Here is a 15,195-nt window from a genome sequence, read left to right on the forward strand (position 1 = left end):
AAAAGAGGATGCTACCAGCAATCTCAATAAAATAAGGTAGTGGTAGAGAAATTGAATAGCATTAAACAAAAGGACATTTAGGTCAACAGTGCTTAAAAGTACAAAAATCACCCAGTCAACTGGAGGATTGCAATTGTTACACCCCTTTTTGAAAAAGGGGTACAAGGCTGCCAAGATCAACTCAATGGTGGGAGACAATGGAAGACAAAATTATCACTTAATATATGCTTAATAGATGGAAAACACTGCAGATTTAATGGCAAATTATTTTTGATTAACTTGATTTCTTTGGTGAAGTTACAAAGTCTCACTCTTTCAAGAGGCATTTGATAAAGTACTATGTAACACACTTGTTAACAAGCTTGAAATGTTTGCAATAAATGGGGCATTGGCTGCATAGATATGTTATCAGTTGTGGAACAGAAGGTAATTGTGAAACCGTATTTTTCAGGCCGGAATGTGCAGTTGGTGTGGGAATGCTTTCTTTCCATTTATGTAAATGACTGGACTAGGGAATACAGGGCATAATTTAAAACCTTGCAGATGACACAAAACACATGTAGCAAACAGGAAAATAACAACACTTCAGGTATAAATGGATGAAATGAGCAACACACATGGCACACGAACTTTAACACAGAAGTTCAGAAACTAACAGGAATACCACCACCTCAAGTTTCTCAGCCTGTCTTGAAAATATTGCCACTCCTTCATTTGCAGAGTCAAAATCCTGGAATGCTTTTCTGAACAGGACTATGGGTGTTCCTATAAAAGACAGCACAAGTTGGAAAAAAAAATCAGCACACCACCTGCTGAAGGACAATTAAGGAAATGTTTGTGCCCAGTCTCGAACTGGGGACCTTCTGGGTGTGAGAAGAACATGAGAACCACTACACTACATAGCCATGTGCTGGGCAATAAATGCTGACTCATGCTTTCATCCCATAAATAATAATAGGGGAGAAAGAACGGATTCACTTGGGCAAGAATAACAGTGCCATTTTGAAGAATGCAGGAACAGAGAAACCTGAATGTGTACACAAGCCTTTCAAGGTGGCAGGGCAGGAAGGCTATTAAAAAGGCATACAGCGTTCTTGCCTGTACAAATACGGAACATAAAGTACAATAACAAAGGATGTCATGCAAAGCCTTTACAATACTTATTAGGATGACTGTGGCTAATTCTGGCACAATTGGATAACAAGGCCTTGGAGAAGGTGCAGAAGAAAGTGACTGGAATGTTACTGGGGATGAACGATTTCAGTCAGCTTGCAAGACTAGAGAAACTGGGGTTATTTGCCTTAGAACAGGGAAGATTATGGGGATATTTGGCAGAGGTGTTCAAAATCTTGATGGGTTTTGACAGACCAAGTAGAAACTATTTCCATTGGCATAAGGGTTGGTAGTCAGAGCAGACAGATTTGACAAAGAACAAGGAGAAACAGGAGAACATATTTTGTTCTGTGAGCAGACATGATAACTGTCAAAAGGAAACTGGGTGAATACTTGAAAAAGAGAACAAATTGCTGGGAAAGAATGGAAGATGAGGTTGATTGATTGTGTTGCTCTTTCAACAATCCAATAGAGACAGTGGTCAGGATTCTCTGGCTATTCATGCTAGCAGGATTCTCCCATTCCATAGCAGTGAATGGAGATTTGGTAGAGTGTATTCTCCATCCTCTCTGGCAGCAGTGGCAGGGCTTGAACAGGTGGAGAATTCTGGCCAATGAATCAGACAGCCTTCTTCTGTGTAGCATCATTCTTTGGTAATTTAGCAAGTTACTTGTGAATTAGTTTAATGTCTTGCTGTACTCACCAGAACCTCATGCAGATTTTACCGTTTCAGTAGATTTCTTATTTTGCATTAACTTGAAAATTTGCTAAATTAGAAAAAGAGGACTGTGTGTCCAGAGGAGATAGGAATACCTGTGGCTACTACAATCATCCTCTACATTTGATGGCAAAGTGAAGCATGTTAGCAGATCTGATATTTCGACAATCAGTCAAACAATGTTGGAAGATGTGGGAAAATTATCACAGGCAAGGATTTAATGAGGTTCAAAACAAATTTTAGCTGCTAATGAGTATTTGAGTAGGGTAAAGTCAATTGGTGCAAAATCAATTTGATGATACAACTGAGATACAATAAATAACCATGATATTAAGAGTGGAGCAAACTGAAAAAGGCAATTTTGAAAATTACCTCCACAACTATCAAATGCAAAACAACAATGCTGAAGAACTGACCTTTACTGGACTATCAGAACAACAGGTAGTGAGGGGAAATATTTATATATGCAGGTTACCCGGACAAGATAGAGGCAACATGGTACAAGACTTCTAAAAAGGGCCAATGTTTCAAGGTGATTAATCTCCTCAAACAAAGCAATATCTTATTTATATGGGCACTTCACAAATGAGGAAGAATGTTCCCATTATCACAATGGTCAAACGTAAGTAATGACTAAGAGGCAATTATTTTCCAATGATCTAATTGTGCAATTCAATAAAGTAGTAAAAAGAAAATAATCAGAACAAAGTAATTACTGAAATTCAAACAAGGATCAATTTACTTTTTTCAATATAAGCATTAGGTCTTGAAAAAGATGTATGCTATAAACTTAAGTTATTTATGAAGTGGTCCAATAAGTTACCTCCTCAAAGCATTACCAGCCACATAATTCCCCCCAGATTTTTTTTAATCTAACTTACCAGCATGGTAAAATGGTGAGAGCTCACATTTCATAATGCTTCAATTACAAAATACTGTAAATACACAAATTACTTTTCTTTCTAATGTAGCAAGAAAAATAACTCCAACACACGATACAAAATTTAAAAAAAACACAGCTGTTGGTCAACATATAATGCCCTGGGTTTATTTTGTGAGAGTTCTGTCACAATTCCAGGTGGGATTAAAAACCTTGAGGATAAATATGCCATTGGACTGGGCATTCAGACTCAGGTACTGACAAAGCACTAGTAGTAGTCTGTTAAGTACCAATCTCTTCACAGAAGAGAGGTCTATTATTTCCAAAGGAAGGCACCCGATATCGTGGTTCTGGCCTTATAGCCTTCACAAGAATCTGAAAGTAAAAGCTGGCTGTTTCAGAAACTGGAATGATGATACACGTACAGCAACTACTGCATTCATCTCCCTTATCTCCTTGTTGTTTCTTCTCTTTTTCACATGAACAAGTGAAGAATGAAGTCTGTGTGTACAGGAGCACAAAATCAACAAGAAAATTACAACCTTAACAGATACAAAAATAACTGAATGATGAATGAACAATGAAAAAAAAGCTCGGGAAACTCTGATACAGCTCAGATTTGTTTTGAAGGAGGTCCAATTTGTTTAAACTCGAATGAGCAAAAAAAAACTAAGCAGCATAGAAAATAATTAGTGCTAAAATAATTTTGCAGAAGCGTCTCTGCTTCTGAAAAAAGTGTGACTTCATTTCCAGCTTGTTACTTGCGTTAGAACAAATATAAGTGGAAGATCCCTATGTCTCCATGAAGTAGTTCCATCCCCATTTACAAACCGATGCCTTAATTTTCAAATCTGTATGTATGTCACCATTTTTACATGATACACAGAAACTCAGGGACCCAGAGGGGAACCATGTATGTTCACCATATACAAAATACCGAGGAGTCCACAGCTACCTAACACATTTACTACAGCACAGGAACCAATGAAGGTACAGTGTACAAAACTGTAAACACAGCACAATAAATAGATAAAACAGCAGGTTCCGCACCATGCACATGATGTGATGACACTTCATCTCTATAGATCTCTCACATCTCACACTCTTACTGGTTGCAATTTTGTTTTTTTTCAAGTGCAAAGCATCACAAATGAACAGTTCAGTATTCAAGTAACATATATACAAGTGTATTACAAATATGCATACTGTACAGATAATTGCTGTATCATAATTTACAGATGTCAATTCCTATTAACAGTAACAAAAAAGCATGAGATGTGCATTGCCATCAAGTCCCTAGAGCTGCCATGGAAACGCAATGTGCTGCATTCCACCATCCCTTGCATTCACAAACGCTATTGATGCATAGCACCTAAATGAGTTCCCAAGGCTGCAGCTGTCTTTGCGGACACTACGTTACTTCCATTGCCACTGTATTGTCTGCTATACTGTTTAGTGCTGGCTTTTCTGTGTCGTGGTTTTCCCTAGAGAGAAAAAAAGAAACTGTTAGTTACTGTTCTGATCATTTTTCATACAAGAATACATAATGCTGGTGATGGATTACACTGATCTTAGCAATAACCCAAATTTAGTTAGATTTTATAAAACGTCAGGTGAAATTATAGCATCCATTTAATAAAAAGCAGTTTCATAGAATCCCTACACCGCAGGAGACCATTAGCCCATCTAGCCTGCACTGAGTCTCCAACAGAGTACCCAGGCACTATACCTGTAACCCTCAAGCACATACCCCACTAATCCCCCTAACCTACATACCAAGGGGAAATTTAGCACGTCCAATCCATCTAACCCGCACATCTTTGGACTGTGGAAAGAAACGGGAGCATCCAGAGAAAACCTATGCAGACACCGGAAGAACATGCAAACTTCAGTCACCCACGGCCGGAATTTATCCCGGGTATCTGGCACTGAGGCAGCAATACTAACTGTGCCACCATGCCATTATGTCTTGTACATGTATGGCCAACTAGTATAAGAGTCTGACATGTGTGCTCAATTTCCATTCAAGCCCTTCTGACTCTAACTTGGCCAGATGTTTTGCTTGCTCAATGCAGCTGAATTGTCAGTGACAATTTATTCCTGTGTCATAACATTTTCTTTGTATTAATTTATGCAACATGTCTTAATTTTCCAATGTATTGCTACCTAGTAAGTCAAACATCAACATCAGTAAACAGATGTACCATACAAACATAATCAAATCAAAATTCTTTGTCAAAAGAAAACTAGTTGGACTGAAAATTAGTTGAGTAAAACAGACTTGGCGATCTGTGAAATTAGCACTATTTTGAAGCAGTAACTTCAGTTGAGGTTTTCAACCTGTTCTCAACATAGCAACAACTAATAAATTGGGCTCACTGATTGTGAATTTATTTAGAAGTACTGCAATCTACAAAATGTTTGCACTATTTTAAATAATTAGACCCAATGATTTCAACAATTCCCATATAAAAGGCACATATGGCAAAAAATCTTGTCGTATAACGCAGGGTTTTTACCCTGACTAGATGATCATGCTTTGCTTCTTCATTCCACTTGCTTCAACTGTGAATGGTGTTGAAGTGGAAAAGGCAGCAATATTTGGAGACAATTGTATGGAGTTATCTCCACTTCTTTAAGAGTTGAACTAAATGCCAACATTTGTAACCATTATGGCAATGCGTTTTGGAAAGTCCTCCATGGATTTTCCAAAATCCATTTCCAATTTTCAAGAGGATTTTCACAAAAGGGCACACCTCCAAAGTGATAATTATTCTGTGCCACAGATAACGTTTCCTAATAGTTGACAGGAAGCATGCTTTGTGTTACAGCATAGTCAGAAGACCAATTATCATAACCAACATTTGATTAATTGCCAACATGAAAGCATGGTCACGGATTTTTAAATGTAAACTGGCAAGGAAACAGCATGTCACCTTTTCTTCAATAATCACTTCCTAGCGGCTTGAAGACAAGATAACAGATTGGAGTCTGGAACAGGTTAGGCATTACACAAATTATGCAAATATGGAGAGATAAACATTGGCAAAGCCCAGCACCAAGTATTACATGCATTAATGCGATAATATTTTTCATAAATCTTTCAAATCTACTTAATATAAAATCATTTGATTAAAATGAAATAGAGTAAGCTAAGAATTGACCAATAAAGGTTTACAATTATTTCTCTAAATGTCAAAAATGGAGAAAAAGTGTGTTGTAATTTAAGAGTGAAACCTTAAATGCAGTATATAAATAAAGATCACAAAACTTGTATGACAACTGCAAGGGTACAATATTACATTCAAATTGAAAGAAGAAAGGTAAAGGCCAGCTAGTTTGTTGAGCCTGTTCTACATGACAGTTACACTATACAGCCATGCATCGCCTCAAGACAGGAACAAAAAGGAGAAAAAAATTTAAGGCCAATTTTAGGAAACACTCTAGGTAATTCCTCTCTACCTCAAAGCAGCTCAGCAAGTTCTAGATGTCTACAGAATTTATATAACACATCACCTATAACGATTAGGTGATTATCAGCATTTGCAAGTGGAGAAAACAATTCAAGCTTCTGGTACTTTCTGCCAACATTCGTTTATGATTTATTTCCATTAGCTTGTGTAATTTTCTTGCATTGTGTTACTACATATATGTTCCATTTTTTGTTAATAAGAGAGAATGCCAAAATAGATCCAGGTAGGCACACAGTAGTTACACATGCTTAGCATTCCCTAGAGAAAGTTCCATTATTTTGTTGTTTTAACAAAGCAATGTAGATTCTGAGTTAAAACAAATGGATTGGTCCACGAACACATTTCTTGCGAGTAGGATGATCGATATATAATATATAGGGATTTTTAGTTAATACTTACATTATATTCAAGAACTACTAGATTCTGTGCCTGAAGCAATATATAAAGACTAAAACAGCATTTTAATATCAGTTACACAAGAGCAATGAAGAGCAATTTAATTAAGTTATACCACAAGGAAGATTAACCATGGATTAAAAACCATGTATTATTTAAAGATATCAAAAAGTTAACTTACTGAACTGACTGAAAGATGGTCTTCAAAATTCCAAATCAGCCATATAAATTTAAGCAGGTTTTAATAGCAAATTATATTTGAGGCTATGACAGCCATTGATTTAAAAATGAAAATAAGGGCTTTTTTTCCAAAAAGGGAAACGATCCGATTGCTCACTTAAAAAAATATAAAAAAACAAAAGCACTTTACTTGCCTCCCAACCTCCTGCTCCTACCCTTAAAGTTTCCCGATGTGCTGCAGTAAAGTCTCCTTTTATCACTCCTATTTCACCATCTGGGTGGCAACATCACGTCTCTATGGCGCTATGAATTGCAGGGCCAGTGACGTGTTTATGGAGAGACACTTCCTGCAGGTGTGATGTTTAAAGAGTGAGTCATCATCAGTACCCTTTTATATAAAAAATTCAAACCATTAAAGAATTATCAACTTCAAATTTTCAGAATATGTGATGGGGCGAGAATTTATTTCCCACTTAGAACGGTAAAGTTTTGTGACATCACACCATTGGGCTAATTAACTCCTTCATGCCAGTTCCTCAAATATTCACTCACCTTTGTGAAAAAGGGTACTGATTGAGAGTTTCATCTATGCTTTGAAGTCTTCCTTTTTCTTTAAATGTGGTTCAATCTCCACACAAAAATAATCAAACCCGTCTTGGGAAAGGTAGAGGGGAGAAAGAATCATAGGCGATATAGCTCATATGCTTCAGTTACCATAAAAAAACCATGAAAATACATAGTCCTTTTATAATGTCTGCTGCTTGTAATGTTTTGAACGCTACAAAGCATTAATGTAACAAGGTAAAATGCAAAAATAACCACCCCACAGCTCTACGTATACATTATAAATATATGAACTAAATGCAAAAGAAAAACAAATCCATGTCAAAGAGGGAGCTAAATGTTCTTTCCTTCATTAGATTCAAATGAACCATCTCAAGTAGTGGAAAATAAAGACAGAGTTTAGTGGATTACAAAGCCAATTTGAAGCACAAGGTGCCAAATCATTTACCTCTAGTTATGAAATCAAGACGACAATGCTTTGTAAAAGCAGGCAAATTGCTCTTTAGTTGCCTTTCAGATAGTCTGAACAAAACTCATTGTTATACAAGGATGTGAATGTGTCTCCCTTTTGTTGGTGGCTTCAAACCCAGTTTTATAACACAACATTACACTGCCTACCTTTGTCAAATACAGCTCACTCGTGGGCCTGTCGAGTTGCTTTGCTACAGACAAATCAAAATGCACTATATTGTTGTATTTTTTGTTATTAACTTTCTCCACACATTCCCAAAATTGCTTGGGTGTGGTGTAAACAAGTGTTTGACACTACTTAACACCTTCCAATCTTCATTATGCACATGTAGCTCTTTGACCACCAAGAGTGAAAGGGCAATCACAGCTAACCCTCACTTTAACTGCACATTCTTACACACATACTTCTCATTTGGGGAGGGTGAGGCAATCAAAATCAGAAGAAATCCTGACCACTTCCCTCATTGTCCATTTCAAATCCAAGATTAATCATAATACCACTTTTCTTGCTCTGGTTGAAACCAGCACACACAAGCACTATAAAAATGAACAACAACAAAACCACAAGGACAATATTCAAAATAACTAGTCACAATTACATAGAAAGATTAAAACTGAAAACAATGTGCTGCTGACCATAAAAGGACTTCATTTTCCATGAATTTGAATATCACAAGGTGCTCTGAAATTAATTTTTTTTGCCACAAATGGGTGACAGGTATAAATGGCTGTGACAGAAAAACCTAAATGAGCAAGAGACCAGAAGAGTAAACACTGCATATAACTGAAGACTTGTGGTATTTCACAATTCATTGTAATCCATTCATTGTTCGATGGAGAATGAAGAATGTCACTGTCCAGATTATATGCATGATAAATTGTATCTTTACTGCAGCACACAAGGAAACTAGCTGTTAAAGGCAATACTCTTCTTCCATAACAAAGCCCACTTTCAACCAAATCATGTGTTATTGATCAACATCAGGCTCAACTGCATAAAGCTATACCGCACAATAAAAAGAGATTCTCTTAAATACAAATTTGAGAGAATGGCGCTTACCTTGGTACTCCATCCATGGAGGTGGAGCCTGGAACCTTGGGCACCTGACAATTTGCTGCTGTAGCCAGCTTTAAGGCAGATGTTGGAACAGTATTTAAAGTTCTAGGTATATGCCGTGCATTCAGACTGGTGACAGAATTAACAGTAGCTACTGAGCTAGGTACACCTAGACGAAGGCTGTTGCCAATCAGAACCTGAGGATTTGAGTTTGTAGCATTTCCATGGTGACTCAGTGCACTGTGGGAAGTTGCTGTCTGTGTGTTGCTGCAGGGTGGCAGTAAGGTTGAACCTGCTGCTGATGATGGTTGACTGGTTTGTACAAGAGCCGTAGGCGTGGTACTAGTGAGGTGTAAGCCCTTGTACGATCCTGAAGGGAAGCAGAGACATAGAATTAGAACATAATTGAAACACTGGCATGGTTTTGGGACTAGGGCAAGGGAACAGTCAATAAAAGAGAAACTGTGAAACCATTAAAGTCGATATTATATACAATTCTCACAAACTGGATTGGGACACTATGAAGAATCAAGGCCTATTGGCAGTCCAGTTTAAACTTTCTCTTAGACTACCTGAGCAAGTACCATGGAAAACTAGCACGAAGAGTGGATGCAACTGACCAATATCTTTCTTGCATTTTTGCTGGCCCTATATTTTTGGTGAGTAGAAAGAGTAATTAGGAAAAAATTACAAAAGTCTGAGGAAGTGTATCAACCGACTCAAGAACAGCTTCTTCCCTCCTGCCATCAGACTTTTGAATGGACCTTTCATTAAGCTAATCTTTCTCTACATTCTTGCTATGACTAACACTACATTCTGCACTCTCATTTCCTTCTCTATGAATGGTGCACTTTGTGCAAGAAACAATTTTCACAGTATACCAATACATGTGACAATAATAAATCAAATTAAAGGAAGGGCTGCAATAGCCTCCAAACTTTAGCACACATTACAAAATTCAAAGGTTGAAGCAAGCTCTCAAGGAAATATATTGGTAGATATATATCAATTTGTTTACACAGAACATCTACCAGTAATTACCTGCCACATATAAAGTGAACTTATTGTTCTAACTTCCAAAACCAGATTATTTGAAAATTGGTCATAGCTTGGTTTCCTTTCCTTTTAAATTTCCTCATCCTGTAACTGCCTTGCCAAACTCTGATTTTAAAATCAGTGAAAGCCTGGATTAAGGTCAGCAGAAAATTAATTTAAATATCTCAGTACTGCAGGAATGGACTGATAGGAAGAACTGTTGAACAAATTCCAGACTTTGGAAGTGGTTTTACTCGGCTAACTTAAGAGGGAAAACAGAAGGGATACGACACTCACCTTTTCCCTCTAAAATTTCTCAAAATAAAGATAATAATTTAAAAATGAAATGGTTTAGTGTAAATCAGAGGCGTACTCTACTACTGTAGAATGAGACATCATCTCTAGTAGGGTATCTTCAACAGTACTTGCTGTTTTTTTGAATTTGCCCATACAAATTTAGGTTTCAAGTTTTTGCGTGGCAAATTGCTGGACACGGCAGTTGACAACGATACAGTGTGGTAAACAGCACATCAGGGATCTGAGTAAATAGGCCAAACGGTGGTCTATCTCCTTATCTAATCAGATTGAAGGATTAGGAAACAAACAGCGCCAACAATAAAGAGATGGTGCAAACTGGAGTGGGTAAATTTATCCTCAAATCAGATACAGAAAAAGAAGAGAATTAAAAAAGAGGGAGAACGTGTGCACGCGTGCAAGAGACAGCAAGCGAGCTAAAAATGTTTTGAAATTTTCCAGTAATTAAAACCTAAAGGAATGAGATTTCACATTTATAAAAGTTAATTTTTGGTGCCAGAGAGCTGACTAACAATGATGAAACATTTTTGTCATTAAAAGACACTTATGAACTCCATACATCTTTGTGGCAAGTTTAGTTTGTATCTACCGTGCGTACTTTCATACTGTTCAATGCATTTCAATGATGCGGCAGATAACAAGACGTCATTTTCATGAATCCAACGTTAGAGTGGCACAATTTGGGTAGGAACCTTTAGATATTTGAGTATAACCCTGTCCTCTGTCCCTTGCTTGATGTCACAGTACCATCTGTGAATAAATAATGGACAGTGCCATTATATTCACCATTATTTTGCTGCATGTTTCTGCACATTTTGTAGTACTGCAAATATGGTGGAAGAAAATCACATAGTAACCACATTACAAAAATTCTTCAAAGGAACTGCAGTACACAATAGCAGAAAGAGCGAGGGTGATAAATTCTTTACATTTAAATGTCAACATTTTGCTTTGATTTTCATTTCGGCAACAGTATCATAAGTATTCAATTTTATAAATTCATCACTCCCAGATCATGCTTACGTAACTTCTCATCTTGTGAAACTGCACTCACCTGAGGCTTGTAGGACACCATTGATTCCAAGCACTACTTCCTCCTTTGCCTTGAAAGCCATCAACTGTTCGGATGTCATCAAAGCTGAAGCAGCAAATTGTGCACTAACTGAATCCAAAGTTTTTGAAACAGAACCCTGTCACAAAATTTAGGCAAATCAATCACAACCTTGAAATGTTTTTACAAACAACCCAAGATCAATATTTATTTTAATAGAAAACAATTTGCAATACTAGGAATACAGCATTTAATATTTGAAACACACCCCTCGCAAAAAAATTAACAGCAAGAGGGATAAGCCTGTGAACAATTAATTGTGTAACTGTATTCGTTGAAAAAGCCTACAAATAATTTGAGATATTAAGGCTCACATTACTGTTTCAAACAAGTAGAAAGACCATGAGAGCAACAGGTGCCATTTTCCTTCATTGAACTGACCTTGCTGGATTTCTAGCAAGTAACAGGAATAGCAATGTTCACTTCAGCAGCTTTAGATACACTCAGAAGATTATTGACAAAAACATCAATAATTTGTACAGAATCATTGTCAATGCCCTCTACTTAACAGGCAAGTCTTTAACAAAATATTTTCTTAATTTTAATCACAAACCTCTAATTCAACTGTGACACAATCCTAAAATACAACTGCAGTAACTTCCAGTTGATAAAACATAACTTGCTTAAACTTTCAAAATTAAGCTAAAAATGAATTTTGCATTAATTACTGTAATATGATACTTCCAACTATAAATCTGTCTTGCTGAACAAGCAAAACTGAACAATGCTGCCCATATTACTCTACTGCTGTTAATTTGCATCAGCCAGCTTTAATTTCTTTCAATTATGCCACTTAGCAATATTAAAAGCCACAACTAATGGAGAAACCAAAAATGTTAATTATGTGCAGAATTTGAAGCTTTTTGACAAAGAGGTTGTGTCACAATTTTTGTTTAAAAGGTTAATGATTTGAAGATATTTGTTGACTGTCAAATTTTACGTGGTTTACTATATTATTTGAGCTTGGCTTATTCTTACCTGTGATGCACTGGAGCCTGAATTACTATGTGCTAGCTGCTGCTGAATCTGTGCAAGCTGTTGTTTCTGCATCAGTACTAGCTGCTGTTGATGTTGCTGGTATTGTTCTGCTGTAAATGCTGAACACAAATTAATTTATTAAGGCAAATTTGATGCAAAAATAAATAAGAGTGACAATAGACGTGCAATTATAGCCTTAAAATTCTGAAAATAGCAGATTCTACATACAATGTGATCCTGTAAGTTCAGATACAAATTTTCCAATATGCACTGGCAATATTTCTTTCAAGCAAGACAATAAAAAAATTTATCAGATCAACTGTCCTCCCAAATCAAAATTAGTCATCTCAACACATTCAATAGGATTCAGTTCACACGCTTAATCAACTACGGGCAGCTAAAAACGACGCGGAATATTTTTGAGAGATAGTAAACAAAGCATAGCGATGAAAAGATATCGCATTAAAAACTTGCTGACAAGGACAACAATCAGAGCAAACCCTCACCTGTGCCCACTAAGAATCTGTAAACATTTACATTGGCATATACACAAGGTCCTCAACTTGAGCGCAATCATATTAAGACCATATTAAGAAAATACTTGGGATGCTACACTTAATGTCACAAAGTTTGGATCAGTTAGCATCTTCAGAAACAGGGCAGGGGGTCAGAAAGAAAGAAAAAAACCTGCTATTTCAAATTACTATCCAGTAATGCCAGGCCACAGTGAAAGGAAGAGGATAAATGGCAGGTGGTTCAAAAAAAAAACTGAATTTCTTCATCAGAATTTGATCTGAATATTCCTCAAATAAAAAGGCTTAGATTTTACAACTGAAATCCCTGCACTAAGTAACAAATTGCATTAGCATGGATTACTACACTGAGGACCACCAGGATGGATCTTTTCAACCACCCACAAAAGCCACAAGGCGCTTGATACATCTGCAAATTGAGATCTTGATAAAAACCTTTATTTTATAAAAACTTCAGAGAATTTTCAAAATAATTACTGTCAACTCATTAGTTACATATCAAATTATTAAAAAGGGCAAGCAGCCACATTATTGGAGCTGTTAAGTTTCTTTTGCCTATAGCACTATCCCTTCTATATTTGAATGATCATTTTATTTACTCCAGGTTTCTAACCTTAAAGGACAGGGTAGTTAAAGTGTTCCTCCATTTTAGCCAAGAATACACTATACATCACTTGATACAATAACACTTGTAATGTTAAAGCAGCACATCACCTAATTTGCATCAAGTTACATCATGAGAATGCAAGAATTAATTTAAAGCACAATTTCTGTCTTGCATCTCAATCACACTATCAAGTTGGTAGAAAGCAGGACCTGACTCCCCATACTACAAAAAAGCTAACAATGTTCGAGTCTGCAGCAAAGGATAATTAAACTCTTGACTAACGCTACTGTTAAAGTTACTTTTTCCCTGTAGAGTATTTTCTGTATCACACAATTCTTAATTGCATTATTCTACTTGCTGTGGTGTAAACAAAGAAAATAAGACCATGAATTGTAGCCTTAATGCCCGACATCACCCAGTTCTTTAAATGCAGAACTGCATTGAACATGCAGGCTCAATGTTCAACCATTTTGGCAGCAAATGATACCTCCAAATGAGGGGGCAGCCACTGTAGTGTAAACATCTTTTTATTTTGCATAACTACTCTGCAAAACTACAAGGCCATCCTGAAACTGCATCATGAGTTACAGTTCATATAAGTTCAAGACAAGTTAGGTTAACTTCATCTTATTCAAGAAAAAAGTTGGGATTTTATGATACACGTTTCAGTGGTTCAATAGCGTTTCTGCAAGATGTTTTGGAAATATATCCCTAGATGCGCTACTCTGAGGAAATCTGAAATGCTTTCACTGATGAACGAAGTCCCAAATCATCCAAGATTTGGCTCTGAAATTTTAGTTGTCATTTAAGTTTAGCACAGGAGCAATGGAGCTTTATCACCAGTGCTGGGGAAAATGGAAGCTGTACAATTGGGCCAGTTTTTATTTGAATCATGCTGGGACTAGTCTTTTGGCAAGTCATATATCTAGGGTGGTAAACAGGGTTTAAAATGAGGAAGACATGATAAATTAAAGACAGAGAACAATACAAGAGAGCAATAAGGGAATTGATAACCTGAATGTGTGAGAAAGTGATGGAAGTGCACCAGCAGATATGGCGAGAGATTGTTAATTAATAAAAAGATGGAAGGCACTCCATCCGAATGCACACAGTAATTGCAAAAAAGTAGCATAAATAGAAGCAATAGGCATGATCTGATTGCCATAACGCAGACATAGATGCAGGGTAACCAAGGTTTGGAACTGAATGTTCAGATAGTCAAAATTTAGGAAGGATAGGCCAAAGGGAAAGGGAGGTGGGGTAACACTTAATAAATGGTGTCAGCACACTACCAAGAGAGGATCATAATGTTCCAGATGTGGAATCCTTTTGGTTGAGCTAAAAACAGTGAGGGGGGAGTATACGCTAGTGGTCATGTATAGCACACTAGAAAATCAGAAAATTAGAGGGAGGGGGAGCTCACCAGAGATAGAGGGGCAAGTATGACATCCGAGAGATGCTTTACAAGCATCATCCCATTTAAAATGAGGCAAGACGCAAGTTTTTTGAAAACAAGGGAACTTTAATTAACAAATTACCCATTCCTGAAGTGGGTACTACATTGAGAAGTTAATATTAAGGGGACATGGGAGGGTGGTTTGGCCACGTGTTAGGAGGAAGAAAAATTGTTCGATTTGTGTTTGCACCTATTTTACAGCAAAACAGGGTTATTGACATCATGGGAATTTTTGGAGATCCCTGCTGGTTGGGGGAAGGAGAGGGAGGAGCAACTTGTGAAGTTTGGGAAACCATGGCACACACAAA

General features: G+C 36.9%; 1 protein-coding gene across 3 annotated transcripts in view; it reads right to left on the reverse strand.

Annotated features, from left to right (window-relative positions):
- Nucleotides 1-239: 239 nt before the first annotated feature.
- Nucleotides 240-15,195, reverse strand: part of LOC145358230 (enhancer of polycomb homolog 1-like) — a 228,550-nt gene continuing 213,594 nt past the window's right edge. For 2 of the 3 annotated variants that reach the window (XM_080212085.1, XM_080212072.1), the window contains 4 exons: nucleotides 12,292-12,410; nucleotides 11,257-11,392; nucleotides 8,856-9,222; nucleotides 240-4,195 (listed from right to left, as the gene is read on the reverse strand). In XM_080212085.1, the coding sequence (XP_080068211.1) occupies nucleotides 4,123-4,195; nucleotides 8,856-9,222; nucleotides 11,257-11,392; nucleotides 12,292-12,410 (695 nt within the window). In that variant the 3' untranslated portion in view covers nucleotides 240-4,122. Of the gene's footprint in view, nucleotides 4,196-6,954; nucleotides 7,108-8,855; nucleotides 9,223-11,256; nucleotides 11,393-12,291; nucleotides 12,411-15,195 lie in introns of all 3 variants that reach the window. The other variant, XR_013889457.1, reaches the window with a different exon arrangement.

This window comes from Carcharhinus amblyrhynchos, chromosome 2 (genome assembly GCF_965287045.1).
Source record: "Carcharhinus amblyrhynchos chromosome 2, sCarAmb.v2.hapA, whole genome shotgun sequence".
Classification (NCBI taxonomy): Eukaryota; Metazoa; Chordata; class Chondrichthyes; order Carcharhiniformes; family Carcharhinidae; genus Carcharhinus; species Carcharhinus amblyrhynchos.